The sequence below is a fragment of the Triticum aestivum genome, chromosome 1B (genome assembly GCF_018294505.1).
Source record: "Triticum aestivum cultivar Chinese Spring chromosome 1B, IWGSC CS RefSeq v2.1, whole genome shotgun sequence".
Classification (NCBI taxonomy): Eukaryota; Viridiplantae; Streptophyta; class Magnoliopsida; order Poales; family Poaceae; genus Triticum; species Triticum aestivum.
In genome coordinates, this window is record NC_057795.1 from 142293087 (window position 1) to 142304980 (window position 11894).

Sequence of the window (11894 nt, forward strand, 5' to 3'; positions counted from 1 at the left end):
CCTACTCTCTTCCGATGGGGCGCCCTTCCTCCGACCTGCCGCCACGTCCGATCTGACGCCCATCCTCCGCCCCCGACATAACGCCTGCATCAGTGCGCCGCTCCTCGCACCTGCTAGCCATTCCTGCTGATGGGGTCGACGGCGACACCGCCGCCATCTCCACATCAGAACTGCCTCACGCCTCCCTCACGTCTCCTCCAAGAGGATGTTCCTCCGTCGCTTCCCTTGCCAACCGGAGTTGTCGTTTCGTCGCCGTCCACTTCCGCATGGTCTGCATCCTCGCTGCTCCCTTTCCTCTCCTCCAAGATCCCAAGACCTGAAGTTTACTAAATGGGCATCAGGATTACTGAATGTTGATTTTACTCAAGGGGAGTTATGTTTCAGATTTAGAGGGTTCTCTCACTGTACAGTGAATCCTGTGTCTTTATGTACACTTTTCAGAATCTTGTGTCTTTCTGAATGAGCAAGAAACCAAGCAAAACATTGAGTTTACTGAATCTTGTTTCTTACGCAGCAGTAGTTTGTGTCTTTCTGTAACTGAAAAGTAGACAAGCATCATCGGCCACACTAAATAGTGTTAATTCTTACGTACATATTGATGTTTCCTTGTCAAATTGGCTTATGCGGAGGCTGACGCACTGCCCGCGCTAATTCTAGCGGTGTGTGGCGGGCAGCTGCATCCCGCCCTGCCTGCAACCTGAACTACGAGGAACGAAACAGGAGAAAATAATCATACTTGGCCGTCGGAGGTCGCGGCGGCGAGTCGGGGCAGGCGTGGCGACGCGGTCGAAGTCCAGCAGGCAGGGGCGTGGGCTTGGTTCAGTTCACAGCCGAGGTCGCCGAGCAGCTTCTGGGCATCAAGGTCGGCGTGGGCGCCGAGCAGCAGCAGTCGTCCTCCTGGTCCGGGAGTGGGCGTCAAGGTCGGCGTGGGCGTCGTGGGAACTCGAGCCAGGGGCAGGGGCAGGGGGGATGGCGGCGGGGCAACAAATAGCGAAACGGTTTGCTGTTTCTGGAAGGAAAACCCTAGCCCGTCCTCCTGGTCCCGAGACTCGGCCCGACCCCGGTCGGTTTCGCTTTGTGGCGCGTGGGACGCGGCTAGGCTCCACGGACGCGGCTCCAACACAATCCTAATTAAAAAAGGCAAATGATTGTTATTCAAAAGTCCCATTGATTGTTTGTATTTGTTTGCAAAAATAATTACCTTGAAATATGGATAGAAGCGAGTGCTTTCTTGTATTTTATGATGACAATGGTTGGAGGGAGGCCGAATCATCTCATCTCTCAACTCCCCAATAGCATAAAGCACTGCCTTAAAATACCTACTAATGACTTCGATAGATCTTCTAAAGATCGGTTGAAGTGTCCTATACCTTTGGTTGTGGCCAACTACTAGAAGAAACATGGCTACTTGTTCCTCGATAGAAGTATGGATGCTATCCAACAACAAATTTCTCTCTCTAAATATAGCACACAAACGAAAAAAAGGAGCTTTTCTCATCCTTAATTGACTTGAACAATTTATGTCACTAGAGTGATAAATATATCTCAAATTTGACTCTCTAGATATGACACGATCGGCCATGCTGCCCACGGTTATCCTTGCTGTTTGTTGCCTAGCTCTTCTAAACATGAGCATCTTGTATGCATACAATCCAGCCACTAGACCGGCTCCTCTCACAATTAATTGCCTTCGTTTTCTTGCCAATTCATCCATCTATGACAATACAAATAAATCGAAACTTAGCACAACAGATTTTTTTCAGCATGACAAGCAATGAACAAACTTCAATATGAGCATAATAGGTACAGCAATGAAAAGTTATACATCTACTGTAATCAGTTTAACCCATCATCATAAGGGAACAGAGAAGCAATTTTTTGTCTAACCCATATACGGCTATATGAACAAGAGCCCTCTGTACAGAAAAAAAGGCCTAATCTATGGTCACGCAGCAGCGGCTCGCAGAGGCCGAGGCAGGAAGGAAGGGGTGAGGAGGGCAGAGGGAGAAGGAGGCAGAGTAGCTACCTCTCCTGGCAGCCGCGAGATTCACCTGGGGGCGGCCGCGACTTGAAGACCAGGGCGGCGGTGACGGCGGCGAGGTACAAGATCAAAGGGGGCCGACGGGGATGCAGATCAGGTGGCAGTCGCCATGGAGTTCGCGGGAGAGAGAGGGGGGCGAGGGGTGGCGGCTAGGTCAGGGAGGGGTGGTCCGAGCGAGAGGAAAAACAGTTCGGGAGAGAGGTCGTTCGATCCTAGTGTAGTGGGTCGGGAGGAGATTTTTGCGGGGGTCGAACCGAGCCTCGCTGACCCCAGCTCGCATGTAGTATGTGGGTGCTCCAACGAGCATAGCTTGGGGCCTTTTTAGCATCAGATGGGCCCTCTTCTCCCTCCCCACCCACCGCCGCCGCCGCGACGACCATCCGCCCAGCGCGGCCATGGTGCCGGCCCTCGCCCTCGCCCCGATTCGCGACCTCCTCACCTCCTTCAGCCCCTCCTCCGACTTCCTCGCCCTCTCGTCCGGCGACGGCCGCATCAAGGTGCGGAATCAAACGCCGCCCATCCACGCCGGAGCGGCTCGGGTTGCCGCTTCCTCTGTTAACACGACGGTTTGCCTCTGTCGCAGGTATGGGACGCCGTGCGCGGCCACTTGCAGACGGAGTTCGCCGACATCCCCGCAGTGGAGGTCGGGGCGCTCCCCGAGACGAAGCGCGGCCACCTCGCCCTCGACTACACCTGCATGAAGTGGGTACAACTCTCCACCAAGGTGAGAAATCACTCCCATTTTTCGAGCTGCTGCTGTCTGGCGCTGCGCCCGTGTGTGTGCGTGTGCTGTGCGTCATTGCTTGTGTTTTTTTGCCGAGCAGAAGAAGCGGAAGGCTGGGAGTTCGCTGCTCGTGCTTGGGACGGGCAGTGGCGATGTCCTTGCGCTCGACGTTGCTGCGGGCCACTGGAAGTGGAGGATCAGCGATTGTCATCCTGGGTATGGCCGGTGGTTCAGTGCATTTGTGTCATTCTGGGAGGGGAACCTCGTTGTTCATTTGTGGAAACCACATTTTCTTAGTACGAAATGTTCATAATGCCATGCCAATTACGAAATTCCTTTTGACGCATTGTTGAAGCACATACCCGCAGCTGTAATCTTGGCTTTGTTTGCTATTTCCTGTTGGGGTTAATCTCTGCGGAGCTTAGGCTCAGATGTGTTCACTTATGTCGGTGTGTGTTTTATATTTGTTCAGGGGTGTGACAGCAGTGGCATACTCGAGGCATGGGCGGAGTGTGTACACAGGAGGCGCTGATGGCATGGTCTGTAAGATTGATGCCTCAGATGGATCTGTTGCAGGGAAATTTAAATCTTCGTCGAAGGCAATATCTGCGTTGGCAGTTTCATCAGGTATGTCTTCTTGATTTATATCTATTTTCAGTGTTTCACTACTCTCTATGTTGCTAAATCATCGATGTCTTGCTTTTTCATCTGCACTATGGATGGTTTTTCATCTGTGTTGTGATTTCTTCTTCAGACATAGTTTAATTGCTCTGACTTACCCTTACAACAGTAAATAGTTGATGATCGTAATGACCTTTATATTCAACAAATAGATATTGACCATCTTTTATCCATGTTATCATGTTGGCGCCCTCATGGTGTTGGCCATGTCATGGCCTAGAATCTCTAAATGATCTCCACAGTTTGCTTTTCAAACTATAATGGTAATGATCTATTCGAAGTAGATATGGTAATGCAACACACCTATTATCTACCAGACACATGGATCCATTTAAAGAAAATCCCACTGTCCTGAAAAATGCCGCTTTTACTTGTTTATAATCCTTTTTCTTTGTGAAATCTGAACTTTATCTATCTGTTTATATGATATATGCGCAAATGTATGCTATTGTTAACATTATATGTATCCTTTGAGCTAAGGGTCTTTTAATATATAATATCTGTCTGTATGTGTATTAATCTTATGATGCAATGAGGCATGCATGCCCATTTTGTTTTGCTTGTATCTGCTCTCCTCCATACCAATCATTTCCACCCCAGTTCAAAGAAATGAAATGCACTTTGTATTTGATCTTAACAGATGGAACAGTTTTGGCAACAGCAGCTGGTCAGTTGAGGACCTTTGACGCTTCTGACAACAAAAAAATTCAAAAATTCTCTGGGCATCCGGTGAGTTTGTCTTGTATGCCCTCCTGTACTGTGATCCTCTTCTGAATTTGTTATCTTTTCAATTGTATTGCTTTTTCTAAGTGCACACCTGTTGCTATTGACTACATGAACATTTATGTGTCTGTGAGAAACATGATTTTTAGTAACAAAATATGTTCTGTCATCTGGAGTTGGGGAACGCTATGTTGCCATTTGGAAGTTGTCTTGTATGCCCTCCTGTACTGTGATCCTCTTCTGAATTTGTTATCTTTTCAATTGTATTGCTTTTTCTAAGTGCACACCTGTTGCTATTGACTACATGAACATTTATGTGTCTGTGAGAAACATGATTTTTAGTAACAATGGCAAATATGTTCTGTCATCTGGAGTTGGGGAACGCTATGTTGCCATTTGGAAGTTGGGCAGTGGTAAAAGTCAGAGTTCAAGCTGTATACTCTCTATGGAACACCCAGCAATCTTTGTAGACTGCATGTGTTCAGGTACTAATGCTACTGAAGGAGAAATAGATGTGTTGGCTATCTCTGAGGTTGGTATCTGCTATTTCTGGTCTGGAAATAACATGGATGACTTGCGCAATAAGAAGCCTACTAAGATTGCCTTGTCCGAGTCCTCCCTTTCAAGAACGAATCAGGATTTCATGATATTTGCCGCAAAACTTCAAGGAATAGATGGACCTAATTCGGCTCATGTCCTTCTGGCATATGGATCCGTGGTGAAACCATCTTTTGATAAGCTGCTGGTTTGTTATGGTAAGGATGTTAATTTGGGTGTATCTGAAGATGGAGTTCTCTTACCTACAGTTCAACCCACCATGCACCAGAAAGGTCAATCTGCTAAAACAAAAGGTATGCTAATGCTCATCAGTTATGGTCGTAATTCACCTTATGTGTTATTTATTTATATGAATATCCGAATGGGTCAACCATTCAAACCCTGTTTAGAAATGGGGATTTGGTTAGGAGCTTTATTGTTACCGCCTTCATTTGAGAAGTTTATTAATGGCGAATCTTGGGCTGAACTTGGTCTGTTTTTTTGTAGTAACTATCACTGCTCTAGACCGTGCGAATGCAGAAGATGCCATTCTTCCTCTTCCGAAGCTTCATACACAAGAAAAGAAAAGGAAACATGGTGTAACAAAACCGAGTGGCGTCAAACTTGCGATTGATAGTGACCTTGGTACCACTTCAAGGTTGACCGAGAAAAGAGGTAAATTATCTCTTGCCATGTCTTCTCCTCTTCTGCAAGTGATGAAACACAACCAACAGTTGGAGTCTACATAAACTATCAACTGCAGGGGCATAACCTTGTTGTGTTCTCCACGTGGGACGATGTAGCAACTAATTCTGTGACAACTTGAGTAATGTATTGCTATTTATTAGCATATTCGAGTTTTATACTACTTTTTTGTAGGGAGAACCAGGATGTGCCTGTTATATTTACTATTCTGAATCATTTATTTTCAGAATGTTCTAGTATATAGCTTGGTCACATCACTAAAATACCATTTTCCTTATTTAGTTCCAGTGCAAAGAATTGAAAACGACAGCATATGCATTGAAGATCTGATGAGGAAATATGGCGTCATTGATCAGAGTCTCGTCGGCCATCCTGACATGGCCACTAAAATCTTATCAGATATGTTTAGTAGCAGTGGCATAACAATTGACGCTAATTTACCCAGCAAGAAGGTTTGTGGTAACTCAGTTTCAGCTTAAAGTTCTATCACTGTTTGCATCTTTACTATGTACGTGTAGCTATCGAAGTTAATTCGTTGATGTGAAGGGGTACAATTTTGATGTTGTGTTCTGTTGTTCAATAGATTCGAGCACATCTAAGATCTTTAAAGCCTGGAGATGCTTGCAAGCTTCTAGAGAATTTAGTATGTGCATGGAGATCAAGGTGCTCTGCATCCATGTCTTTCACCACTGCACATTTTCACCACCGTTTATTCTGTGTTGGTTGCTGATATGTATCTCTCGACAGATCTGGTAGCGCTGAGCTTGTTTTGCGTTGGATATACTGCTTACTGGTAATTCATGGTCGTTTTATCCCCTTGGAGAAATCAAGAAAACTAATTAGCACCTGGAGAAGGTACTATTTCTTCTTACCACTTAGCGGTACTAGTTGAAGCTTGTTGTCGTGGTTCTAAGCCTGACAGTAGAGTGGGGGTAGGTATGAAGAGGCAAGGTCCTAGCTATGGAGAGGTTGTAAGCACAAAGGATGTACGAGTTCAGGCCCTTCTCGGAAGAAGTAACAGCCCTACGTCTCGGAGCCCGGAGGCGGTCGAGTGGATTATGAATGTACGGATTACAAGGTGCCGAACCCTTCTGCCTGTGGAGGGGGGTGGCTTATATAGAGTGCGCCAGGACCCCAGCCAGCCCACGTAGGAGAGGGTTTAAGGTGAGTTAAGTCTGGGGCGTTACTGGTAACGCCCCACATAAAGTGCCTTTACTATCATAAAGTCTACTTAATTACAGGCCGTTGCGGTGCAGAGTGCCTCTTGACCTCCTGGTGGTCGAGTGAGTCTTCGTGGTCGAGTCCTTCAGGCCAGTCGAGTGAATCCTCGTTGGTCGACTGGAAGGAGACCTCTTCTAGGGACGTCCTAGGGTAAGTTACTTGGAACAGGTCCATGACCCTACCCTAGGTACATAACCCCATCATTAGCCCCCGAATGGATTGAGGCTTCGAGTGAAGAAGGAGTTGATGTCGTTTCCGATTAACCTTTGCGTTCTAGTTGTGCGCTGTTCTGGATCAAAGAATCTCTTCGTTGACAGGGAGCAATTTGTCTTCGGTCGACTCGATCCATTCTATTTTTGCGTCGAGTGATCTTTCGAGCTTCGACGATCTCCGAGCGACGGATCGCCGGAAACACCGCGTCTGACAGACTGATTTGTTGCTCGCGGATCCCGCGGGGTGCGAAATTTGGAGGCGCGCGCGAAGCGGGGCAGACCGCGGCGTTCGGATGGGACGGGGCATAGACGCCTCGATCTCCGCGCCGCCTTTTTCGCCACATATCCAGTCCTCATAACTGCTCACAGATATGATTAGATCGACCGGGCCCACATGTCAGCCACTCGGAAGGGACCTTATAAATGTGCCCGGCGAGGATTTCTGTGCTGCGCCTCAGCATTCTCCCTCTCTCCCTCTGCTTCCTTCCTCCCTGCTCAGCGTGCTCGCTCTCGCCCCCGCACCACTTCCCTTCGTGCAACTCACCGGCGACCATGGCCAAGGAGAAGACGGCGGCGCTGGAGCGTGCCAAGAAGGCGTCGGCATCGGAGAAGGCGAAGGGGAGATCCACCAGCCGCAGAGGGTCCTCGTCCAGATCCCGCCTGCCGAAAGGCTGGGTCCAAGGAGACTGGATCCAGTCGACCATCACGGAGAAGGACCTCCTCGACATGGCCAACGAGGACTTGATCCCTCACGGAGCTGCGAGGTTGCCGGGGAAGGAGTGGCAGCCACAGCCAGAAGAGGGTGAGTGTGTGCTTCTGGCCACTCATGTTGATCGTGGGTTTTCCTTGCCGCCAAGCATTTTATTCCGTGGCTTCTTGAATTTCTTTGGAGCGCAGCTCCACCACTTTACCCCAAACTCCATTGCCTATCTTGCTGCATTCGTGTCCATGTGTGAGGGTTTCTTGGGCTGTCGACCGCATTGGGGCTTGTTCAAACGTATCTTCACGTGTCGCTCTCAGACCGTGAAGAAGGCGAGTCCAGGTGATGAGAAGACCCGAGTCGTCCAAATGTGTGGGGGCCTGGGGATTCAGGTGAGGAATAATAGCACCTTCCCGCCCATGTCCTTTCCCGAGTCCGTCAGAGGCTGGCAGTCGACTTGGTTCTACTGCCAGGTCCAGTCGACGCCAGGGCAGTCGAGTGGACTCCCTCCGTTTACCATGGACCGAGTGAACAAGCCCTCCCCTCTGAAGCTGATTCCGGAGGAGAAAGCCGACGTGAAGATGTTGATGGAGCGCGTGGTGCAGTTGGTTCGGGAGGGGGTGACGGGCATGGATCTTCTGGAGGTCTTCCTCAGGCGTCGCATTCAACCCCTTCAATTCCGGAGCCACTGCATGTGGTTGTACTGTGGGCCCGAAGACGAGACTAGAGTCCATCCAGAAGAAGTCGACGATGCCACTCTGGAAAGATGGATGGTAGCCGTTACCGGAAACAGGGACAACCCGCGCGGAGCCAGAAGGATTCCTCCACTCGACCACAACAGCGACCCAAACAAGGTACACTTGCTCTGCTTTCCATTGTGTCCTTGTCGTATTCATTTCCGCTAACCCTGTCGACTGGTCGACTGATCCTTGTTTCGGCATCTGCTAGGCCTTCACCGAGCTGTACTCGATGCCCAATGGGGCACAAGCTTCGACTGAGGAAGGCGAGGCGAGCGGGGGCGAGGCGAGCGGGGGCGAGAGCCAGGAAGAGGAGGAATGGGACTCGGATGCTGCAGGGGATGACGACGACGATGATGATGATGAAGGTGATGAGGATGACATCGAGGACGAGGAAGAAGAGGAGGAGGTCGTTCCACCGCGCTCACAAAGGCGGTCGAAGCTTGTCCACGACCCTTCGACCGAACGTGGTAAGGGGGTTGCGACTGCCACTCAGTCGACCAAGCGCCCTCGGACCACCTCTCCGGCGCCGACTGAAAAGGCGCCGAAGCAGCCCAGGGCGGCCTCATCGAAGCCGACCAAGCTCCTGCCGAAGATGAAGGTGTCCATCCCCACCATATCAGGGTAATTGTGTTGCTCATATTTTCTTATTCTTGCGAACTTTATCTCTGGTCGACGCTGAGGTTAGTCGACTGATCCTTTGGAGTTGCAGTGCTGCTACTTCTGAGACCTCGGCCCGGGCCGATGACCACGAGATGGAGGATGCAGCAACTTCGAATCCAGGTACTGTGTTCTTAATACCATTCTTAGTCGACTGACTCGCGATCTCTGATCCTGACCCTTCTCCGCAGCTCCACCCAACACTGTTATCGATCTTCCTGATGATGATGAGGATGAAGAGCCGCTGAAGCACAGGAGGAGTCGGAAAGCGTCCGCCAGTAAAGTGCCTCAGGATGTGCCAGCGCCTGAAATTCTGACTGTGGAGGAAGAGAACACCACTCGACACACGGTGACCTTCGCGACTCCACTGACGAGTGCTCAGCAGCCTTCCCTCTTCATGACGCACCACGTCCCAGAGGACCAAGCTGGCGCAGCGAAGGAGGCGATACGCCAGGCGGGACTCATGATGGAGCAGCTGAAGACCATCCGGGACGCGAGCCAGGCAGCTTATGACGCCAGTTCTGCCCTCCAAAGCAATGTCCAGGTCAGTCGACCGCTGTTTGTTCTGTTGGATATGCTACCAAAAACTTTTCTTTTTCGGAATTTATATTAGTCACCCACTGGGTGTGTCGAATAAACTCCGTGTTAGCGGGGGCACGCTGAGTGCACCCGCTGGGTGTAGTCCCCAAGGCTAAGGTCGACTGCTGGCAGTCGGCCTTAGGCTTTATGATGTCAATCTTTCTGTCAGTCGACTGGTCGACTGGATTTCGCAAACCAGTGGGGGCACGCTGAGTGCACCCACTGGGTGTAGTCCCCGAGACTGTGGTCGACTGCTTGCAGTTGATCACAGTCTTAGAGAATGCGTCTCGCACACTGTTTTTTTTTTTGAGGTCGACTGGTCGACTTTGTCTTCAACAGGATTAGTGGGGGCACGCTGAGTGCACCCACTGGGTGTAGTCCCCGAGACTACGGTCGAATGCTTGTATTCGGCTGTAGTCTTAGAAACGTGTGTTTTTCCCTTTTTCACTCGAAAGTGAGTTACATTTGACGTTTAGTCGATTGGTTCTTCGCAGAACTCCTGTGATCTTGTGGCTCGCTACTCAGAGCTGGAACAAAAACATACTCAAGTCGAGCTGAGCTTGAAGCTAGTTCAGGAGAAGCTGACAAAGGCAAAGGAGGAGACCGAAGGTATGTTTGGTGAGACCCTGACGACTGCTTTTCCCCTTGCTTGTTTCGGCATCTGATCTCGCTGTAACTTGCAGGTAAGGTAAGGGAGGCCCAGCAGAAGAAAGACCTTGAGCTAGCTGAGAAGATCAAGCTTGCTGACGAGAAGTTAGCTTCAGTCACCAAGCTCGAACAAGACAATACCAATCTGAAAACTGCTCTTGGGATTGCCAACAAGGAAGTCAGTCGACTGAGAACTGACAAAGCTGCCTTGACCGACCAAGTCAGCAAATTGACTGAGAAGAAAACTGAACTGGAGGCCTTCCTGAGTGGCCTTGCCAAGAAGCTGTTTCTTATGCTTGAAGGTAAACCTCCATGTTTGGCAAATATTTTCAACTGTGGCTTCTTCCATTCGACTATCCCCTTGACTTAGTGATCACCCTTGCAGAATTTTGTCAAAACTTTGAAGAGGAAACCAGCCGACTGGAGCCAAACCTTGACCCCGTCAATTCTCCGGTGAACGACGAAGTTGCCATGGATGTTTTCCGACTGGAGTCTCGTGTCGCAGCTGTCGTGGACTATCTCGCAAGGCTGAAGGCCGCCACATCTCGCATCGACTCGACGCTCTGGCCTGAGGAGACACTTCAGAATGACCTGGAGTCGCTGATGGCCCGCTTGAACACGATCCCTGGTCAAGTGCAGGAGTGGAAGAAGTCCTCGGCTCGGTGTGGTGCAGATGTCGCTCTGTGTCTGGCCCGAGTCCACTGCAAAGATGCGCGAGAGGAGAAGCTGGCGGCCCTTCGGGTGGCCAATACCAAGAAGCACGACTTCAGGTCCTTTATGGAGACTTTCCTTGCAGCTGCCACTCGGATCGCCGACGGAATTGACCTTGATGAATTTGTTGCACCTTCCAGCCCTCCACAGGAGGGGTAAAATACTTCTTCTGGCTCGACACTTTAAATTTGCCTCGGTATGCCGAGTGGAATTGTAACCGACAAACTTTAACAGGCTTGACGCCTGAGCACTTTCGGTTCCTTTAGATATCGATTCAAACTTGAATTTGGCGCTTGAATATGATTGCCTTCGGCTCAAAATGTCTTTTGCAGGTTCAAAGCAAGGTGCCTGTGCTTAGGCGAGCGCTTGGACTGCAGCTAAGCCTCCGAGTGAGAGGGTCGCTCTTCACTCGGTAGGATTTTTGTAACTTAGGCGAGCGCAGGACTGCAGCTAAGCCCCCGAGTGAGAGGGTTGCTCTTCACTCGGTAAGATTTTTATAACTTAGGCGAGCACGAGGCTGCAGCTAAGCCTTCGAGTGGAAGGCTGGCTTACCACTCGGTAGGATTTTGATAACTTAGGCGAGCACGAGGCTGCAGCTAAGCCCCCGAGTGAGAGGATTGCTCTTCACTCGGTAGGATTTTGATAACTTAGGCGAGCACGAGGCTGCAGCTAAGCCCCCGAGTGAGAGGATTGCTCTTCACTCGGTAGGATTTTGATAACTTAGGCGAGCACGAAGCTGCAGCTAAGCCCCCGAGTGAGAGGATTGCTCTTCACTCGGTAGGATTTTTATAAACTTAGGCGAGTGCTTGGACTGCAGCTAAGCCCCCGAGTGGAAGGCTGGCTTACCACTCGGTAGGATTTTGATAAACTTAGGCGAGCACGAGGCTGCAGCTAAGCCTCCGAGTGGATGGCTGGCTTACCACTCGGTAGGATTTTCACAACTTAGGCGAGTGCTTGGACTGCAGCTAAGCCCCCGAGTGGAAGGCTGGCTTACCACTCGGTAGGATTTTGATAA

At 50.0% G+C, this 11894-nt stretch overlaps 2 protein-coding genes across 9 annotated transcripts in view; one reads left to right on the forward strand and one right to left on the reverse strand.

The window, feature by feature from the left end:
* Positions 1-2257, reverse strand: part of LOC123112496 (programmed cell death protein 2) — a 6996-nt gene extending 4739 nt beyond the window's left edge. Inside the window, exons 1-2 of one of the 3 annotated variants that reach the window (XM_044533506.1) lie at positions 2027-2205; positions 737-1127 (exon numbers count right to left, since the gene is read on the reverse strand). The gene's annotated coding sequence lies outside the window, so the exon portion shown is untranslated. Of the gene's footprint in view, positions 1-736; positions 1128-2026 lie in introns of all 3 variants that reach the window. The other 2 variants (XM_044533500.1, XM_044533514.1) reach the window with 2 other exon arrangements.
* The window catches only part of LOC123112472 (uncharacterized), a 19149-nt gene continuing 9510 nt past the window's right edge, over positions 2256-11894 (forward strand). For 3 of the 6 annotated variants that reach the window (XR_006455501.1, XM_044533472.1, XM_044533490.1), the window contains exons 1-10: positions 2256-2538; positions 2625-2765; positions 2866-2981; positions 3238-3392; positions 4087-4175; positions 4486-5020; positions 5214-5381; positions 5694-5863; positions 5995-6074; positions 6159-6266. Coding sequence is in view for 4 of the 6 variants with exons in the window: in XM_044533472.1 (XP_044389407.1) it covers positions 2437-2538; positions 2625-2765; positions 2866-2981; positions 3238-3392; positions 4087-4175; positions 4486-5020; positions 5214-5381; positions 5694-5863; positions 5995-6074; positions 6159-6266 (1664 nt within the window). In the remaining 2 variants the exon portion in view is untranslated. Of the gene's footprint in view, positions 2539-2624; positions 2766-2865; positions 2982-3237; positions 3393-4086; positions 4176-4485; positions 5021-5213; positions 5382-5693; positions 5864-5994; positions 6075-6158; positions 6267-6347; positions 6457-6667; positions 6783-10014; positions 10111-11894 lie in introns of those variants that run through there. The other 3 variants (XR_006455511.1, XM_044533464.1, XM_044533481.1) reach the window with 3 other exon arrangements.